General features: G+C 59.8%; 1 protein-coding gene across 1 annotated transcript in view; it reads left to right on the top strand.

The window, feature by feature from the left end:
* The window catches only part of SPTBN5 (spectrin beta, non-erythrocytic 5), a 45,330-nt gene that overhangs the window by 25,470 nt on the left and 1,270 nt on the right, over positions 1-18,590 (top strand). Inside the window, exons 34-66 of the mRNA XM_032175312.2 lie at positions 149-253; positions 665-832; positions 1,285-1,434; positions 1,549-1,740; positions 1,873-1,968; positions 3,748-3,863; positions 3,953-4,067; positions 4,882-4,995; positions 5,135-5,256; positions 5,494-5,656; positions 5,863-6,051; positions 6,290-6,367; positions 7,037-7,209; positions 8,806-8,896; positions 9,038-9,184; positions 10,378-10,515; positions 10,594-10,850; positions 11,047-11,233; positions 11,487-11,699; positions 12,348-12,544; positions 12,665-12,869; positions 13,115-13,309; positions 13,888-14,043; positions 14,323-14,528; positions 14,680-14,869; positions 15,141-15,317; positions 15,403-15,504; positions 15,823-15,957; positions 16,290-16,361; positions 16,768-16,854; positions 16,987-17,078; positions 17,200-17,285; positions 18,182-18,272. Coding sequence (XP_032031203.1) covers positions 149-253; positions 665-832; positions 1,285-1,434; positions 1,549-1,740; positions 1,873-1,968; positions 3,748-3,863; positions 3,953-4,067; positions 4,882-4,995; positions 5,135-5,256; positions 5,494-5,656; positions 5,863-6,051; positions 6,290-6,367; positions 7,037-7,209; positions 8,806-8,896; positions 9,038-9,184; positions 10,378-10,515; positions 10,594-10,850; positions 11,047-11,233; positions 11,487-11,699; positions 12,348-12,544; positions 12,665-12,869; positions 13,115-13,309; positions 13,888-14,043; positions 14,323-14,528; positions 14,680-14,869; positions 15,141-15,317; positions 15,403-15,504; positions 15,823-15,957; positions 16,290-16,361; positions 16,768-16,854; positions 16,987-17,078; positions 17,200-17,285; positions 18,182-18,272 — 4,805 coding nt within the window. The remainder of the gene's footprint in view (positions 1-148; positions 254-664; positions 833-1,284; positions 1,435-1,548; positions 1,741-1,872; positions 1,969-3,747; positions 3,864-3,952; positions 4,068-4,881; positions 4,996-5,134; positions 5,257-5,493; positions 5,657-5,862; positions 6,052-6,289; positions 6,368-7,036; positions 7,210-8,805; positions 8,897-9,037; positions 9,185-10,377; positions 10,516-10,593; positions 10,851-11,046; positions 11,234-11,486; positions 11,700-12,347; positions 12,545-12,664; positions 12,870-13,114; positions 13,310-13,887; positions 14,044-14,322; positions 14,529-14,679; positions 14,870-15,140; positions 15,318-15,402; positions 15,505-15,822; positions 15,958-16,289; positions 16,362-16,767; positions 16,855-16,986; positions 17,079-17,199; positions 17,286-18,181; positions 18,273-18,590) is intronic.

Consider the following 18,590-nt stretch of genomic DNA (forward strand, 5'->3'; position numbering starts at 1 on the left):
TCCCACTCCTCCTCACAGCTCCTTGCCAAGCTCAGTGGGCACTCCTGAGGCCCTGCCACACCCAGAGTGCCCATGGGCACAGACTGCAGCTGGAGGGGCTGGCTGGCTGGAAGGCTTGGTGGCCTCTTTGACTTTTCTGTGGATCCAGGTCTCCCTGAAAACCAGTGCCTTGGGGAGCTCGGTGGAAGAGGTAGAGCAGCTGATTCGCAAGCACGAGGTCTTCCTGAAGGTTCTGACTGCCCAGGACAAGAAGGTAATGGACTCAGGAGGTCTGGGCGTGGTCAGAGTGTGGGGGTCAGGAGAGAGTCCTGAAGGGGGTCACAGGGCGCTTGGTGCATTCCCGGAGGCAGTGCTGATGAGCCTGCGAGGCTGGAGGCCTGGTTGGGGTTGACTGAGCAAGTTGTATGTGTGGCTCAAGAAGAGGGCCCGGGGGGAGATGGGCCACACTGCAGAGACCCACACGGGGCATTCGGCTCTGTCCACACCATGTGGTCCTTGGGGAGCAGACTGGTCTGGCTTGTGGCTGGGAGGATCAGACGCCCCTCAGCCATGTGGGGCTGAGGAAAGGGCTCCGGGGCCCTCGAAGAAAGGACTGTGAGCCCTGCAGGCCGGGCCCTGCCCCAGCCCAGGGTGGGAGAGCAGCAGTTGTGCCCCTGCCCCACAGGAGGCAGCCCTGCGTGAGCGGCTGAAGATGCTCCGGCGCCCCGGGGTGCGGGACCGGCTTCCCATCCTGCTGCAGCGCCGGGTGAAAGTGAAGGAGCTGGCGGAGAGCCGGGGACACGCCCTGCACGCTTCCCTGCTGATGGCCAGCTTCACCCGGGCCGCAACCCAGGTCAGAGGGCACCCCCAGCCCAGGGCCTTCCACTGGAACCACACTCGACAGTTTTCAGCCGCCTTCACACCACAACACTGTGAGGCGGAAACAGGTTCAGGGGGTGGATGGCTTTCCCAGAGGCTGTGCTGGAGCCCAGAACATGGGATCTAAGCCCCTTTGTGTGGAGACCCCACCAGTGTCCCAGCTCTAGCAGGGCCAGGGCAAGAGAGGTGGGGAAGGGAGCAGGGCAGCCCAGAGCCCCAGTAGTAGGGGCCACACCTCCAAAACGAGAGCCCACCCAAGGCCCTGCCCAGCTGCCTTCCGGAGCTGGAACCTTCAGGGCACATTTACCAGGTGCTGCCCGCCCCACCCCTGAGGCCAGCCTCCTGTGAATGGCTGGGGGCTAGGCCTGTGGTGTCTGGGGCCCGAGGCTGCAGAACATCACAGCATTCATGTCCCACCCCCACCAGGCTGAGGACTGGATCCAGGCGTGGGCCCAGCAGCTGAAGGAGCCGATCCCTCCTGGGGACCTGAGAGATAAGCTGAAGCCCCTGCTGAAACACCAGGCCTTTGAGGCTGAAGTCCAGGCCCACGAGGAGGTTATTACCTCTGTTGCCAAGGTAACAACCGGGCCCTCAGCCCCATGCCTGCCCCAAATTGTGGCCCAGGGGCGATGTCGGTCTTAGGAGGAAGGGCAGCAGGCAAGATGTCCTGTGTCCCCTCTCTCCCTCCAGAAGGGAGAGGCTCTCCTGGCACAGAGTCATCCTCGAGCAGCAGAGGTCTCCCAGTGGCTGCAGGGCCTGCGGAAGCACTGGGAGGACCTGAGGCAGGCAGTGGCCCTCAGAGGCCAGGAGCTGGAGGACAGGCGGAACTTCCTGGAGTTCCTGCAGAGAGTGGACCTCGCAGAGGCCTGGATCCAGGAGAAGGTGTAGCCCCAGCCGGGCGGGGGCTGAGATGGGGGGAGGAGCCCTCCCTTGACAGGAGGGAGCCCCAGCAGCGGGTGCCAGGAATCTGGGCTGGTGCTCAGAGCGCTCCCTCCCCACCCTCGGCCTTCACAGGAGGTGACAATGAATGTTGGTGACCTGGGCCAGGACCTGGAGCACTGCCTGCAGCTCCGACGGCGGCTCCGCGAGTTCCGAGGAACCTTGGCTGGGGTGAGGGGGCCTTGCTGGGTAGAGGTTGGCCATGCATCCCACACTGAAAAGCCAGTTGAGAGCAGGGAAAGAGTGTGGGCTGTAGGGCAGGGCGTGGGCTCCATGCCTGCTCCTCCCATGCCCACAGTCAGGCTCCCTCCTCTCACCTGCCTTCACTCCTTCCTCTTCAGAATGGGGGTAGCACCCACCTCAGAGGTAAGAGAGCACATATGTGGTGGCAGGTACGTGAATCTCTAGCTGTGATAAAACTGCATAGACCTGACCCCCACTGCCACGCACAGATGCATACTTGCAAAAACTGATAAAATCTGAATGAAGTCTGGTCTAGTTGGTAGTATTATACCGTCAGCTTTGTGGTTTTAATGTTATCGTTATATAGAATGCTGTTGTAAGGGAAGCTGGGGAAGGGCACATGGACCTCTCCGCAGGACTTTTGCAATTTCTTGGGCATCTATAATTATTTCAAAAAATCTTAAAAAGATAGGACATATGCCTGGATGTGGCGGATAATCAGCACCCGCCTTCAGTGTGACTATTTCAGCGTCTCAGCATCTCCTCCTTACCCCACACCCGCTCCCTCACACATACACACACCAAACATCTATTTCTCTTATGTGGTATACAGGGAAAAAAAATGGCAAATGTATTGACAATCAGGTGTTAAAGACCAAATGTGCTAACCTTGTCCCCCGGTACATGTATGTATTACTTTTTAAGAGGCGGCAGTGCTTAAACCTAAGACATCCCTTGCTAATGGTGGAATTTCACAGACGCTGTGCCAGATGCTGTAGTAGGAAGAGAGCTAGACTCTAAAGGAGCTGGGCTTGAATCCTGGCTCTGCCACAAAGGCGCCACATTAGCCTCTGAGCTCTGCTCCAGCATCTATAAAAGGAGGGGAATGTCCTTCCCTGCCTACCTTGCATGAGGCACTTCATAGGAAAGTGCTTTGGAAATTTAAACAAGCTCTACAGATGCCAGAGGCAGGAGACCTGCAATCGCACCCTGCGGTGGGCCCCTCCCTGTGTACCTCTAAACCCCGCCCAGTGTCCAAGCAGCACCAGCCTCAGCTCAGACGAGTCCTGGGGTGGGGACACCCAAACCCCAGGAAGCCAGAGCTCACTGTTCCATTCCACAACCTCCCTTTGCCTCCTTCATCCAAGAAGCTGAATTTTCATTTTAAAAGTTTCTGTGGCTGGGCACAGCGGCTCACGCTTGTAATCCCAGCAGTTTGGGAGGCCAAGGCAGGCAGATCACTTGAGGTCAGGAGTTTGAGACTAGCCTGGCCAACATGGTGAAACTCCGTCTCTATGAAAAATACAAAACTTAGCCGGGCTTGGTGGCAGGCACCTGTAGCACCAGCTACTCGGGAGGCTGAGGTAGGAGAATCACTTGAACTGCGGAGGTGGAGGTTGCAGTGAGCTGAGATTGTGCCACTGCAACAACAGTGCAACAGAGGGAGACTCCGTCTCAAGAGTTTCTGTTAGTGAGCATGTGCCCACTCTCCCCCTCCTACATGGTACCCAGTGCAGGGATCCCATTTTCTGGCCTTAGAGATGACTCTGGGGCTGCAGGCTCCAAGCTGATCTTGCTCACTTCACCTGGACGGGGTGACCTCAGGCACCTGCCACAGTAGAGGAGGCGGGAGGCAGTTCCTCCCACTGCCCAAATATGCTGTTCCTCGTGCTCTGGGGCCCAGGCTTGCTCCCAGTGCCCGCTGAGGTGGGAAGAAGGGGCTCTGCATGGGGGGTACCAATGCCCTCACCCGTACCTCCCCTGCAGGACACAGTGGGTGATGCCCGCATCAGGAGCATCAGTGACTTGTCACTGCAGCTCAAGAACCGGGACCCTGAGGAAGTCAAGATCATCTGCCAGCGGCGAAGCCAGCTCAACAACAGGCCAGTCCCAGGCTGAGGAGAACCAAGGGGCTGGGAGAGGGGTGGAAGGCCACCTCAGGCTCCACATTACACCACCACCCCTTGGCCAGGTGGGCGAGTTTCCATGGCAACCTGCTCCGGTACCAGCAGCAGCTTGAAGGGGCCCTGGAGATACACACATTGTCCCGAGAGCTAGACAATGTCACCGAGAGGATTCAGGAGAAGGTACATGGTGGAAAGAGGTCCTGGCGGGGGCTGTGAGCAAATGCAGTCAGGGGAGGGGGCGCTGCCTAGAGTCTCCCATGCGTCTCCCCCCTCACTGACCTCTCCTGTTCAGCTGGGTACTTGGAGGTGGGTCCCATCAGGTCTGCACCAGGGACATCTGATGGGCTGGCCCTCGGGATCAACTCAGGACCATAGAAGCACCCATTGCAAGCTCAGTGGGGGCTTCCCTGTCTCCTTTCTCCCCCAGATCCTGGTCCCCAGATATATGGCAGGTCCAGAGGCCAGAAAACACCGTCTCTGTTTCCTCCCATCTCTGAGGAAGCCCAAACCCTCAGGAGATTTGCCCTGGGACTGGGTACACAACCATAGAGCCCCGGGCTGGAATCTGGCAGGGTTAGAACCCGGTCTAGGAAGCCCTCATGTGAAACAGGTGCTGCCTGTGGTGGGCACGCCTGGCTGTTTCCTCTGCTGGCTCCTGCCCTCAGATGACGGCACCGGCCTGTCTGCCCAGGCCTGTCTGCCTATCCTTGCTCTATTTTCTTTCTCACTCCTCAAGGGATGAGAGTCGAGTGAGACAGTGTACAGGGAAGCAGCACACACGTGAGGTTCTCCCCTCAGAGGAGACTCCAAATCCAGAGTTGCTCCTCTGAATCATCCCCTCACATAAGGAAGATATCTCTGGCCCTCAAAGCCGGGGCCAGGAAATCACGCTGGGGACTTGCTGTACACACAGAAGCCACTGGCCAGGCCCTTTGCCAGGCAGGAGGAGCCAAAGCAAAGGCCTAGCAGGTAACTGGCCGTGCCCCTCCTCCAGGAAGCCCTGATCCAGGCCCTGGACTGCGGGAAGGATCTGGAGAGCACGCAGAGGCTGCTGCGGAAACATGAGGAGCTGGAGCGGGAAGTGCACCTCATCCAGGCCCAGGTGGAGGTGCGCAGCTGGCTGTGGAGCTGGGCCCAGGGCACCTCCTCAGTGGGACCCTAGTCAGAAGCGGGGAGGAGGGGCTTTGCGATGCCAGGGTGGCCCAGGGCTCCCCTACCCCAGCCTCTGACCCTGGCTTCCCCCACAGTCCCTAGAGAATGAAGTGGGCCGCCTCTGCCAGAGAAGCCCTGAGGCAGCCCACAGCCTCAGACACAGGCAGCAGGAGGTAGCCGAGAGCTGGTGGCAGCTCCTGAGCAGGGCCCAGAAGCGGTATGAACCCCGCAGGCCTTGCCCTCGCCGACCCATCCTCCAGCACCTCAGTCCCCACACCTCCCCTCAGCCCCTAGGATTCCTTCTCCACCCTTCAAATAACTGTACTGTCCTCCCAGTAACTCCCAGCCTGTGGGCCCTCCTGTGGTTGAGGGGATTAAGGGACAGAAGATACCAGTGAGCACAGGGCAGAGGGGTTTGAAGGCCTGGGGACTAGCTGATAAGCGCTGTGGGCAGGAGGGAGGCGCTGGATGCCTTGCACCAAGCTCAGGAACTCCAGGCAACGCTGCAGGAATTGCTGGTCGGCGCCCAGAGGCTGCGGGCTCAGATGGACACGAGCCCCGCTCCTCACAGCCCTGTGGAAGCCCGGCATATGTTAGAAGAGCATCAGGAGCGCAAGGTGAACGGGCAGCTGGCCCAAGCCTTTCCCAGGCCCTCACCTCTGCCCTGCCCTCCCCTTCCTCTCATCCCCTTGCTCTTGGGCCTCCTGAGTGTCCCGCCCTGCCTGTCTCCTCCAGCCTCCCACTCCTCAGCTGCTTCCCCACCTCTCTCCTGCCTGCTGGGCTGCTTCCAGCCCCCAGTGATCTGAGCCCAGTCCTGTTCCAGGCCGAGCTGGACTCCTGGGCAGACAGCATCAGCCTGGCCCGAAGCACTGGGCAGCGACTGCTCACAGCGGGGCACCCCTCCAGCTCCGACATTCGCCAGGCGCTGGCTGGCTTAGAACAGGAGCTGAGCAGCCTGGAAGGGGCCTGGCAGGAGCACCAGCTGCAGCTGCAGCAGGCCCTGGAGCTACAGGTAGGCACAGTCCCATCTCCAGCCTGCATCTTGCCCCACCCAACAGGGCCTGCACTGACCCCACAGCCTCTGGTCAAGGCTAAGGCTGGAGGGGCTGCCGTGCCAGGGACTTCCCCACCACTCAGCACTCTTGCCTTCCAGGACCCTGGTTCCCCAACCTGTGCCGCTGGAACGGTCACTCCAACTGCAGTGGCTGGACCCTCCGCCCACTGTCTCTTGCCTTTTCCTTTGTTCTCAGCTGTTTCTGAGCTCCGTGGAGAAGATGGAACGTTGGCTTTGCAGCAAGGAAGACTCCCTAGCCAGTGAGGGTCTATGGGTAGGTGCCCAGCAGGAATGGGCAGGAGGGGGGACTTACAAGAGCAGCATTAGGGGTCAAACGAGCCAGTGCTGCCTGAGCTCCGCAGGCCAGGGATCCTCCCCTTCTGGGGCACCTCCCCATCCTGGGCCACATCCGTCACTGGGCAGTTACTTACCCGTCATCTGGAGCAGTTCCCATGCAGCTGTGGGCAGGCCCCACTGCGAACACCAAGGAGCTTCTAGAGTGCCTGTGTGGGCCTGACCCATTCCTGCCGCCTCACCCCTGCCCTCCTCGCTTCCCAAATGCCTAGAGGTTTGCTTTTCCCACCACTGCCCCAACCCTGAAGCAGACAAGTGTAACTTATAGGAGACCTCAGAGGATAACTGGGGACTAACATAGTCCTCCGGAGAGGGCAGAGGAGGGAGCTTTCACCTTACATGAAAAACCTCTGCCTGCCTTGGAGATTCTGGCTCTTGATCCCTATCCCAAATGCCTCCCCTGGCTGGGAATCACTGTCCTAAAGCTGGAAACAGCCTTGAGGGATGTGAGGGATGCGAGGGATGTGTTTGGGCGGAGCAGCTGCTCTGTGGATGAGCATTTGGTAGGATGGTTCTAGGTGGGAAGGCAGGCAGCCTGGGATGGGAGGGGAAGCCTCATGGACAGTATCGGGTTCCCCACTCCCACCAGGACCCCTTGGACCCCATGGAGCCCCTTCTGTGGAAGCACAAGATGCTGGAGCGGGACCTGGAGGTGCAGGCGGGAAAGATCAGCACTCTGGAGGCCACGGCCCGCGGCCTGCACCACGGTGGGCACCCCGAGGCCCAAAGTGCCCTGGGCAGGTGCCAGGCCATGCTTCTAAGGTAGCGGTGGCTCTGGGGTGAGGGGTGCTGTGGGCGGGCTGGCACAGGCATCTGGCATCCCGGTTCTTCGCTTCCCACTCTTCCACTACTTGGCCCAGGCTCACCAGCCTTTTCCAAGGACTGAAGTCAGATGCCGGGGGTCCCCACCACCCCGGCCCTGCAATGTGTCTGCCTGTTATGGACATCAGACACCACGTGGAAAATCCCACTTCCTTCTTCATTCAGTTGAGATCAAAGGGAGTTTAAAGAGAGGCTTATGCTAGGAGACCAAGGGGAAACCACCTCACAAAACGGGAGGTTGCAGGGCACAGAGGCCAAGCATCGGCCTTCCAGGGTCACAGTCCTGAGTCCCTGCGCTGCTCACTAATGGCAGGACTCAGACAAGTTCCTCCTCGCGCAGCTGAGCCTCACATCCTGGGCTTTAAGGGCTGTGATGAGGACGAAAGCACGGTGCTGGCCCCACAGGCAGGCTAGCAGAAGTCTTAGCTCGTCTAACTGAAGTTCAGACACAGATGCATGTGACCTGCACGGCCCATGAGACCCCAGCTCTGCGGTTTTTTTTCCTGTAAAAGCTCATCGGGTTTGGCTGCTTCATGCAGCTCCTCAGACTTTTAGATCAAGGCAGATACGGTCAAAAGCCAGATCCCAGACTGGTGGGGGCTTTTGTCCTTCTCAGAGAGCCGATCAGAGAGTCGGCCAGCACCCACAAATGCCGTGGCTCCTTGTGCTGGTGTCCTGGCAGTGGTCAGGGCCACCCCCTCTCCATTCTTGCAGGTGGACCACACCTGGGTACCTGTGGAGGTCTTTGAATTAACGGAATGCAAACTTTGCTGGTCTCTGTCACCACCCCCTCCCCCCAGTCACCTTAGGTGGTTCCTGGCAGGCTCAGCTTCCCCCAGCACAGTGCCACCCTGACTTCCAGCCCCTGGCTTCTGCCCTCCTGCAGGAGGCAGATCTTCCCCCCGTGCTTGTGTCTGCCCGTTTTCTCCTCTCATAAGGTCACACTGGATTAGGACCCACCCATATGACCTCATTTTCACTTAATTACTCTTTTAAAGACGCTGTCTCCAAAAACACTTCTGGAGTTAGGCCTTCAACATAAGAACTCAGGGGTACAGGCTGGGTGCAGTAGCTCACGCAGGTAAACCCAGCACTCTGAGAGGCCGAGGCAGGTGGATCATTTGAGGTCAGGAGTTCAAGACCAGCCTGGCCAACATGGGGAAACCTTGCCTCTACTAAAAATACAAAATTTAGCTGGGCGTGGAGGCGTGAGCCTGTAGTCCTAGCTACTCGGTAGGCTGAGGCAGAAGAACTGCTTGAACCCGGGAGGTGGAGGTTGCAGTGAGCAGAGATTGTGCCACTGCACTCCAGCCTGGGTGACAGAGTGAGACTCTTGTCTCAAAAACAAAAACAAACTTGGGGGTACAAGATCCGGCCCATAACAGACACAAATACAGAGGGGGAGTGCAATGTATCTTTATTCCAAAGGAAACTCCAAACTCGGAGTATATTCATACCCGAGAAAGCCTAGGCTGGACGGGCACCCCACCCGGCCCCGGGGGTGGCTCCAGGCCCACGAGCCTCTCCTCCCGGCAGGAAGGAGGTGCTCTTCAGGCAAGCCGGGACCCGCCGCCATCGCCTGGAGGAGCTCCAGCAGCTACAGGCCTTCCTGCAGGACTCCCAGGAGGTTCGCCTCGCTTGGAGAGGGAGGCGGTCATGGTGGGGAAGGAGTCGACCCAGGGAAAGGCCACCCTTCCTCTGGGGTATCCCAGAGGTCGGGGGAAGGGGAAAGCCCTAGACAGCAGGCCTGTCCTCCCCATGTACCCAGGTGGCCACGTGGCTGAGGGAGAAGAACCTGGTGGCCTTGGAGGAGGGTTTGCTGGACACAGCCACGCTGCCAGCGCAGTTACGGAAGCAGCAGAATTTCCAGGCGGAGCTGGACGCGAGCATGCACCAACAGCAGGAGCTGCAGCGGGTGAGGCCCTGCGGGCAGGAGGGTGGTGGGACAGCTCTCCAGGCAGAGCACAGGACAGTCCCCCAGAGCTGGTGCTGAACCACAGTAATGGTGGCCAACGTTATCCAGTACTTTCTGTGTGCAGGCACCTGGCTAAGCGGTTGTGTAGGCGGAAGTGTAGTAAGAAGCAGTTGCTTCCCCGGGGCGGGGGCACCCTTTCCAAAAATGGCACCTTTTCAGTAATTTTAAAGATAACATTTTGTTGTGAACGGGACATAGCCAGCAGTCCTGTGAGTGAAGGAGTCCAAACATAGCCACTTTGAGACAGGGTCTTGCTCTGTCACCCAGGCTGGAGTGCAGTGGCAAGATCTTAGCTCACCGCAACCTCCTCCTCCCAGGCTCAAGTGATCTTCCCAGCTCCAGCTCAGCCTCCCAAGTAGCTGGGATCACAGGCCCACACCACCACATCTGGCTACTTTTTTGTATTTTTGGTAGAGATGGGGTTTCTCCATGTTGCCCAGGCTGGTGTCAAACTCCTGAGCTCAGGCGATCCACCCACCTCAGCCTCCCAAAGTGCCGGGATTACAGGAATGAGCCACTGTGCCCAGCATAGCACTTTTTAAGACCTTGTCTATTCCACCTGCAAAGGCAGGTCCTGACCCCAGGTTGGCTCCCTCTGATATAAATCACCCTGCTAAGTATTTTATATGACTTATCTCATTTAAACAAAATAACCATTATTTTCTCTATGATACGGATGAGGAAAATGAGGCTTAGGTAAAAAAAGTTGCTCAATGGCCGGGCGCGGTGGCTCACGCTTGTAATCCCAGCACTTTGGGAGGCCGAGGAGGGCGGATCACGAGGTCAGTAGATCGAGACCACGGTGAAACCCCGTCTCTACTAAAAAAATACAAAAAAGTAGCCAGGCGTGGTGGCGGGCGCCTGTAGTCCCAGCTACTCGGAGAGGCTGAGGCAGGAGAATGGCATGAACCCGGGAGGCGGAGCTTGCAGTGAGCCGAGATTGCGCCACTGCACTCTAGCCTGGGCGACAGAGCGAGACTCCGTCTCCAAAAAAAAAAAAAAAAAGTTGCTCAAGATCATGCAGCTGGACCGCAGGGACTCTGCAGCTGTAGTGCTGGTGGTCAGAGTCAACACAAGTGCCCTGGTACCAGCAGTCCTGAGTCCACAAGGTGTGTTTCATGTTGTGGCTGCAGGAGGGACAGAGGCTGCTGCAGGGGGGCCATCCAGCCTCAGAGGCCATCCAGGAGCGACTGGAGGAGCTGGGAGCACTCTGGGGTGAGCTGCAAGACAACTTCCAGAAGAAGGTGGCCAAGCTCCAGAAGGCCTGCGAGGTGAGGTTGTGCAGGCCGAGGGGCGGCTGGCCGGGCTTCAGGCCTCTCCCCTCTTGCCTACCTCACTTTCTACCCTAGGCCCTGCATCTGTGGCGGAGCATGGAGGAACTGGAGAACTGGCTGGAGCCCATCGAAGTTGAGCTGAGAGCCCCCACTGTGGACCAGGCCCTGCCTGGGGTGGGCGAGCTCCTGGGCACACAGAGGGAGCTGGAAGCAGCAGTGGACAAGAAGGCTAGGCAGGCTGAGGCACTGCTGGGCCAGGCCCAGGCCTTCGTGAGGGAAGGCCACTGCCTTGCCCAAGACGTGGAAGAGCAGGCCCGGCAGCTGCTTCAGAGGTAGATCCACCCGTGCCCTCAGCTTCTCTTCCCTGCCTTCCTGGAGGGACACCCACCCCTGCCCCTAACTGATGTCTTCTCACTTTCTCCCCTTGCCCATGGTGAGGGCCACAGCTGGGTGATCTGTGTCACCAGGTATCCCTAATACTGACACCCTGGTCCCTGCCTCCCTTGGTCCCACCCTCCACCGCTGCAGGTTCAAGAGCCTGAGGGAGCCCCTGCAGGAGCGCAGGACGGCCCTGGAGGCCCGGAGCCTCCTCTTGCAGTTCTTCAGGGACGCTGATGAGGAAATGGCCTGGGTGCAGGAGAAGCTGCCTCTGGCCGCTGCCCAGGACTACGGCCAGAGCCTGAGTGCGGTGCGGCACCTGCAGGAGCAGCACCAGGTGTGGGCCCACCCGGGGAGGGCCGGCCTCGCACATGAGCAGGGCTTCTCAGCCAAGGAAATGGCACTCTCTGGGCCCAGCCAGGAACTCTCTGCCTGTGGGGGCTTTTGGGATGCCCTGGATTCTTTGGGAGTCATGGGGACAGGGAACTCCTTGGGGACAAGTTAGTGGGGTCCCGTGAAACTTCGAGCACAACTGTGGGAGTCCCCCAAGGGTCAGCAACATCCGCATCCTCCTGCCTCCTCCCCCACAGAACCTGGAGAGTGAGATGAGCAGCCACGAGGCTCTGACCCGGGTGGTGCTGGGCACTGGGCACAAGCTGGTGCAGGCTGGGCACTTTGCCGCCCACGAGGTGGCCACCCAGGTGCAGCAGCTGGAGAAGGCCATGGCCCACCTACGGGCAGAGGCGGCGCGGAGGCGGCTTCTGCTGCAGCAGGCTCAGGAGGCCCAGCAGTTTCTGACTGAGGTGAGAGGACTGATGGGCAGGGCACAGCAGGCAGGCCTGGAACACAGGGCGAGTGTGGCCGGGAGGTAACTCTGGGCCTGGGCACCTTTCGTCTCCTCCACTCAGTGGTCTTCCTGCCCCCAAGGGCTTCCTTCCACATGTTTCCCAGAACACAGCTGCTGGCTGGGTTGGCTTTTGTCTTTTTTTCCCTCTAGACCAGTGGTTCTCAACGAGGGCTTTACATGAGAATCACCTGGAACCTTCCCTGGACGATTATACCTCAATTACTTCAGAATGGTGAATACAATTGTAAAGGAAGAAAAACTGAAGTAAATGAAGTAAATAGGCTAATAAATGAAAGGGAGAAACACTGCAAGGAATATTTGCTAAAACTTGGTTTTATTAAGTGACAAAAACAAAATCTATGCCTATGAACCAAGAATAAAATGTCTATTTTGCATAGAAAAAAACAATCACCTGGACCCTTTACAAAACACTGCCGCTCTGGCTGTGTTCCGGACCAGATGAGGCTGCTTAGGAGTGGGGCCAGGCCGAGGGAGCAGGACAGCTCCCAGGTGATTCCCATGTGCAGCCAGGCTGAGAATCGTGGCTATAAATCCTGAGCCCTGGAGGGTGCCCCGGGAAAACGGATCTCCACTCTGACCCCAGCTCCTGGAGGCGGGATCCTGGCTGGCCGAGCGGGGCCATGTCCTGGACAGCGAGGACATGGGCCACAGTGCTGAGGCCACACAGGCCCTTCTGCGGCGGCTGGAGGCCACCAAGAGAGACCTGGAAGCGTTCGGCCCACGCATCGAGCGGCTGCAGCAGACAGCAGCACTCCTGGAGAGCAGGAAGAACCCAGAAAGGTGGGTGGGAGCCACACCATCGGGGAAGGAGCAGAGAGAAGCCCCCTACAGAGGTGGCAAGAGACTGCTCCAGCCTGGAGAGGAAGGGCTGCAGTCCAGGCTGTCGCTCTCTTCCCGCAGCCCCAAGGTGCTAGCCCAGCTGCAGGCAGTTCGGGAGGCCCACGCAGAGCTGCTGCGGAGGGCGGAGGCCAGGGGGCACGGTCTACAGGAGCAGCTGCAGCTATACCAGCTGGAGCGAGAGACCTTGCTCCTTGACGCCTGGCTGACCACTAAGGCAGCCACCGCCGAGTCCCAGGACTATGGGCAGGACCTGGAGGGCGTCAAGGTGAGTCACTCTTGAGCAAACCTCACGGGGAGTGGGCAGAGGCCGAGGAAGGCCTGCCTTGGGATGAAAGGGTTGCTGGGGAGTCAGCAGAAAGAAGCCTGGAGAGGGTGTCCTAGGGAGGATCCCGATGGTTCCAGAACCTGGGTTGAGAGATTTCAGAGCCATCAGTCTGCTGAGCTCTTCATGAGCTTTGAGAGTTCATGATACCATCTCGAGTGACCCTGCTGGGCCTCACACCTTTGCAGGTGCTGGAAGAGAAGTTTGATGCTTTCAGAAAGGAAGTGCAGCGCCTGGGCCAGGCCAAGGTGTATGCCCTGAGGAAATTGGCAGGCACCCTAGAGCGGGGTGCACCCAGGTGCTGTCCCCACATCCAAGCCCAGAGGAGCCGCATTGAGGCCGCTTGGGAGAGGTTGGACCAAGCGATAAAAGCCCGCACAGAGGTAGGTGACCACAGGCCGGGCCGAGCTAAGGGGTGTCAGAGTCTTCAAAAAATCCCTCTAAGCTCCCCCTACCACAGGCTTTGGTTCCAACAACACACACAGCCTGCTGGCCTCAAGTGAATGCGCCTTCTCCCTCCCCTGCTCAGCTTTCTTCCAGGACTTGGCTGCAGCCCAGGACATTCCATCTCTGTAGATCCTGGGCTGGGGCTGCCTCCTGAGCTGACCCTGTCCCCCAGCCCCATGAGAGGCACTGCAGGTGGTACTGCCAGGGTCAGCCAGATCCCCAAGAACCGGCCTGCTCCCTCATGTGGACCCAACACCTCGCGTCTGCCTTTCCCTGAGATGCATATGAGGCCCTCTCCTCTCCCCGCCCTCCCCACCCCCTGGCCTGCCACAGACCCACATCATCATGTTCACTGAGGGCCGCAGCATGGAGGATGGTTTCTGTACCTGGGGACACATCAAGCCCCATGGTCCTCCTTGTTCAAAGGGAGGTGGCCCAGAAGGCCATGTCTCCAGGGAGAAAGGAGTCCTGGGAGCAGAGAACAGCCCTGAGCAGCTCCTTTCTCCTCTCCCAGAACTTGGCTGCAGCCCATGAGGTCCACAGCTTTGAGCAGGCAGCAGCTGAGCTCCAGGGAAGGATGCAGGAGAAGATGGCCCTGATGAAGGGAGAGGACGGAGGCCACAGCCTGTCATCTGTGCGGACCCTGCAGCAACAGCACAGGCGCCTGGAGGTGAGGCCCACACCCTGCAGCCTGCCTGTCTGAGCCCCTGCCCGTCTGAGCCCCTGCCCGAAGGCGGTGGCTGAGGGGACCTATCTCAGCCCTCCCACCCCAGCCTGCTTCAGCCTCCTCTCCAGAAACCCAGATCCTTCCCCGAGGGGGCCCTAGGACTTGGCCCAGGTTGTGCAGCAGAGTGGAGGTGGTTCCTCAAAGAGGCCTGGTGCTCCTGAATGGAAAGCACGCGTCGGCTCAGTGAGGGGACTGAGGCCTGATCTCGTGCTCTGGTTGCAGAGAGAGCTGGCAGCTATGGAGAAGGAGGTGGCACGGGTACAGACGGAGGCCTGCCGACTGGGCCAGCTACATCCTGCGGCTCCGGGGGGCCTGGCCAAGGTGCAGGAGGCCTGGGCCACCCTGCAGGCGAAGGCCCAGGAGCGAGGCCAGTGGCTGGTGCAGGCTGCACAGGGCCATGCCTTCCTCGGGCGCTGCCAGGAACTGCTGTAGGTGTCCTACCTCGGCTGCCGGCTCAGCTCTACCCTGTGGGGTGGGGGTATCCTGGCCTCTTGGGGGAGGTGGACCCTCCCTCCCCTGCCCATGCCCTCGCCTGCTCCCCAGCCAGCCCTGACAACAGCTCCCTTCCCTGCCCCACAGAGCATGGGCACAGGAGAGGCAGGAGCTGGCGTCCTCCAAGGAGCTGGCTGAGGACATGGCGGGGGCTGAGCAGCTCCTTGGGCAGCATGAAGAGCTGGGGCAAGAAATCAGGGAGTGCCGCCTTCAAGCCCAGGACCTGCGGCAGGAAGGACAGCAGCTGGTGGACGACAGCCACTTCATGTCCCCGGAGGTGTGAACTCAGAGGGTGGGCCTGGGGTTGGGCTGGGGATGCAGCCTGATTGCCCAAGGCCTCAGGGCCCCTCACAGGCATGGAAACCAGCGGGAAAGGAAGGCTGGGCGCAGGCAGGGAGAGAGGCTGCGAAGGGGCAGGTGCGGGTCTCACAGCCTTCCCTCTGCACTTCCATTAACACTTGGCCCTGCCCTTGCCCTTGCCCTTGCCCTTGCCATGCATGGTGGGAGCCCTACCCAAGCTGTCACCCATAGCAGCCCCTCCCCACCAGGTGACATGGTGTCTGCAGGACCTGGAAGGGCGGCTGCAGGAGCTGGAGGAGGCTTGGGCCCTGCGCTGGCAACGCTGTGCCAAGAGCTGGGGCCTGCAGAAGCTTTGGCAGAGGCTGGAGCAGGCTGAGGCCTGGCTGGCCTGCCGGGAGGGCCTCCTGCTGAAGCCGGACTATGGGGTGAGTGGGGGTCCTGCCCCTTAGCTGGCTACCAGGCTCCGGGCCCCCCCCAAGCTGGGCCTCACCTGAACATGCTTCTGCCCAGCACTCAGTGTCAGATGTGGAGTTGCTGCTGCACAGACACCAGGACTTAGAAAAGCTGCTGGCAGCCCAAGAAGAGAAGTTTGCCCAAATGCAGAAGACAGAGGTGAGGAGTGCCTCGGCTAGGGGCTGAGGGCTGGTGGGGGAACAGTCCCTCTCAGCCTGCAAGTCAGTGTCTCCCAGGGCACTGAGCCCTTACCCGGCCCTGCCTCACCTGCTCCTTTCCCTGGCCAGCTGCGGTGGTGGGAGAGGCACCATGGTGGACTGGGTGTGAGCCTCCACAGCCAAAGCTGAAAGAGCTAGTGAGGGGGAGGCAGGCCCCCTCTGACCAGGAGGGCTGGGGGAGGGGAGGTAGACGGGAGCCCAAGGCGTGGCTGGTCTCCCTGACCTGGCTCACCTTGCCCACCTTGCCCCACTCCCCAAGATGGAACAGGAGCTCCTGCTGCAGCCACAGGAGCTGAAACCCGGGAGAGCTGGCAGCTCGCTGACATCCTTTCAGTGGAGGCCCTCCGGACACCAGGGGCTAGGAGCGCAGCTGGCTGAGACGAGGGGCCCCCAGGCAGGTGTCCCCATGGGGCTACAGGCACCCCCGCCGTGGTCTCCCTAGAGCATGCAGTGGGGCTGGGGCTGTGGGGGTGAGGGCCCACACCCTGGAGCCAGTGCTGGGAGCCCTGGGCACAGGAGCTGATGGTCATTAGGAATAAAGATGGCTGTCTACAGCCATACCTCCCTGAACATGCCCGATCTCATCTGATCTTGGAAGCTAAGCAGGGTCAGGCCTGGTTAGTACTTGGATGGGAGGAATAAAGAGAGCAGGGGGCAGTGGGTGCCTTGCCCACCTTCCTGAGGGTGCTGGTCCTGACATTTCTGGGCCCCATCTTGCATTTTCAGGATGCAAAGGGTACCCCCACCATGGAGGGGTCTTTGGAGTTCAAGCAGCACCTGCTGCCTGGCGGGAGGCAGGTAAGTGCCCGGAGATTTCTTCTCCGGGCAGCTCCCCAGTTGTAGCAGCACTTGAGGGTCTCAGAAGAGCCATCTGGGCCTGGCACCCTTGCACTGTGAACTTGGGCAGATGCTACCCCCCACCATGCTGTCCAGGCAGTTTGGCTCCTTGGGGCCCTTCCCAGCTTCTGCCACCACCCCCAACCCCCACAGGAGGTGCTGGGATTCCTCCTCCCCACCTGCTCTTCCCCTTCTGCTTGGTTTCCCGTCAGAGCCCCTCTGTGGCTTCCCTTTCCCCATAGGGCCTTCAGTCCAATCTATTGCTTTTCCTGGGAGGCTCCACACACACAGTGAAGCGTGGACAGGCACTAGCTCTGGCTTCCCTTCTGCATGTGGCTCATGCGACCTTCCCGCCTCCTCTCCACAGCCCAGCTCGAGCTCCTGGGACAGCTGCCACGGGACCTTGCAGGGCAGCTCCCTGAGCCTGTTCCTGGATGAGAGGATGGCAGCGGAGGTACCAGGCAGGGTAGCAGAGATGCAGACATCAGGGTGCTGGGAGACAAGGCAGAGGGGCCCCAGGACAGAGGGACCCCATAGGGAAAAGCTGAGATGGCCGCAGTGACCCCTGCCTCTCATCTCTCCTCAGAAAGTGGCTTCCATGGCCCTCCTTGACCTCACGGGAGCCCGGTGTGAGAGGCTGCGGGGCCACCATGGCAGGAAACACACATTCTCCTTAAGGTGAGGAGAGAGACACAGACTCCGGCATCGCCCCCAGCAGCCACCTGGCTCAGTGGGGGCTGGAGGCGTGGGGGTCCCCAAAGGGACAGTGGAGTTTGACCTGTGACTGTGTGGGTGCTAGGCTGACCAGTGGGGCAGAGATCCTGTTTGCGGCACCGTCCGAAGAGCAGGCTGAGAGCTGGTGGCGAGCCCTGGGCCGCCCTGCAGGTGGGTTTCAGGGGAAGGATGCGGGGAGGGCGGCCGACTCCCTGGGCCCTAAGCTCCTGGGCCCCTAGTGTTTTATGCATCCTAGAGAGGTTTCACAGCATCTCTAACCTCCAAAAAGTGAGACTGACTGTTTTTTCTCAAAGAACTTAGGTCTCAGAGAGGTTAAGCAACTTGCCCAAGATCACACAGCTAATTAGCAGAGATGGGGCCAGTTTTGACCCCCAGCTGTGTCCTGGTCCTGTTCCTGTTCTGCCCGTTTTGGAGTCTGCCACTCAGACTGCCCCAAGCCCTTCCTGCCAGGATCCTCATGGACTGTGTTCCTCCAAGGGCTTTCCAGGCTCTGTTCTGTCTGATCTGGGTGCTTCTCTAACCTTCTAATCCTCAGACAACTTTGAATGTCACTCTTGAGTTGTTTTGCAGACAGTAAGCAAGCCAGGTTCTACTTGGAGGAATATGTAGAGACAACCCTTTGGACCACTTTCTTCCGGGGTCAGCGTGCTCTGCCGAGGCTCCGTGTGGACAGCGTGTTCAGGGAATGTGTCTGGGATCCCAGCTCTGTCTCTGGTTCCCCTGGACTCTCCTCCCAAGAGTCTGTCTTCCCAGAAGCCCAAAGGGATCTTGAGTTGTTCCACATTCCAGAATCCCCCACCTCCTAAGGAAGGCTCAGCCTTTCTTAACTCGCCTGTGAGGAGTTTTCTAAGAGGCAGGACGCATGGGGGAAAAACTTGCTCATGAGTGCTCAGCCCACCCCGCACCCCCACGTGGGAAGGGCCTGGCATGGCCAGGCTGCCCAAGGCTGTGCTGAGCCTCCGGAAGCTGGAAGCTGGAAGCAGCCAGACCCGGTGCCTGCAGCTGGTCTGGGCCGGGCTGACAGTGGTTATTCCCTTGCTCTGCAGCCCAGAGTCTGAGCCTGGAACTCAAAGCCAAACCTGTCAGCTCTCCGAATGAGTGCGTGACCAAGGATGCCCGGCCTGGATGTCTACTCAGGTGGGACACCTGGGCGGGGGAAGCAGGGCGGGGAGCCCTGGGCTTCAGTGGCTGGCAGGCGCTGCCCTCTGAAGCCTGAGGTTCTGGGCCTCAGACTTACTCTGTTGGGCTGTAGGGAAATGCTATTGGAACCCTCAGCTGCCCCTGCCCACTCTCAGCTGAGAGAGGAATCCAGGCCACAAAGCCCAGATTTCCACAGACAGTGGTCCCCTCCCAGGGCTCACTCCATGCTCTGGTGTGAGGACCCTGTAGACAAAGCTGCCCGGGCTCCCTGTGCCCTTCCTGCTCGGCTGCTTGTGGGAGGGGCAGCCAGGTTTC

This window comes from Hylobates moloch, unplaced genomic scaffold (genome assembly GCF_009828535.3).
Source record: "Hylobates moloch isolate HMO894 unplaced genomic scaffold, HMol_V3 SCAFFOLD_14, whole genome shotgun sequence".
NCBI lineage: Eukaryota > Metazoa > Chordata > Mammalia > Primates > Hylobatidae > Hylobates > Hylobates moloch.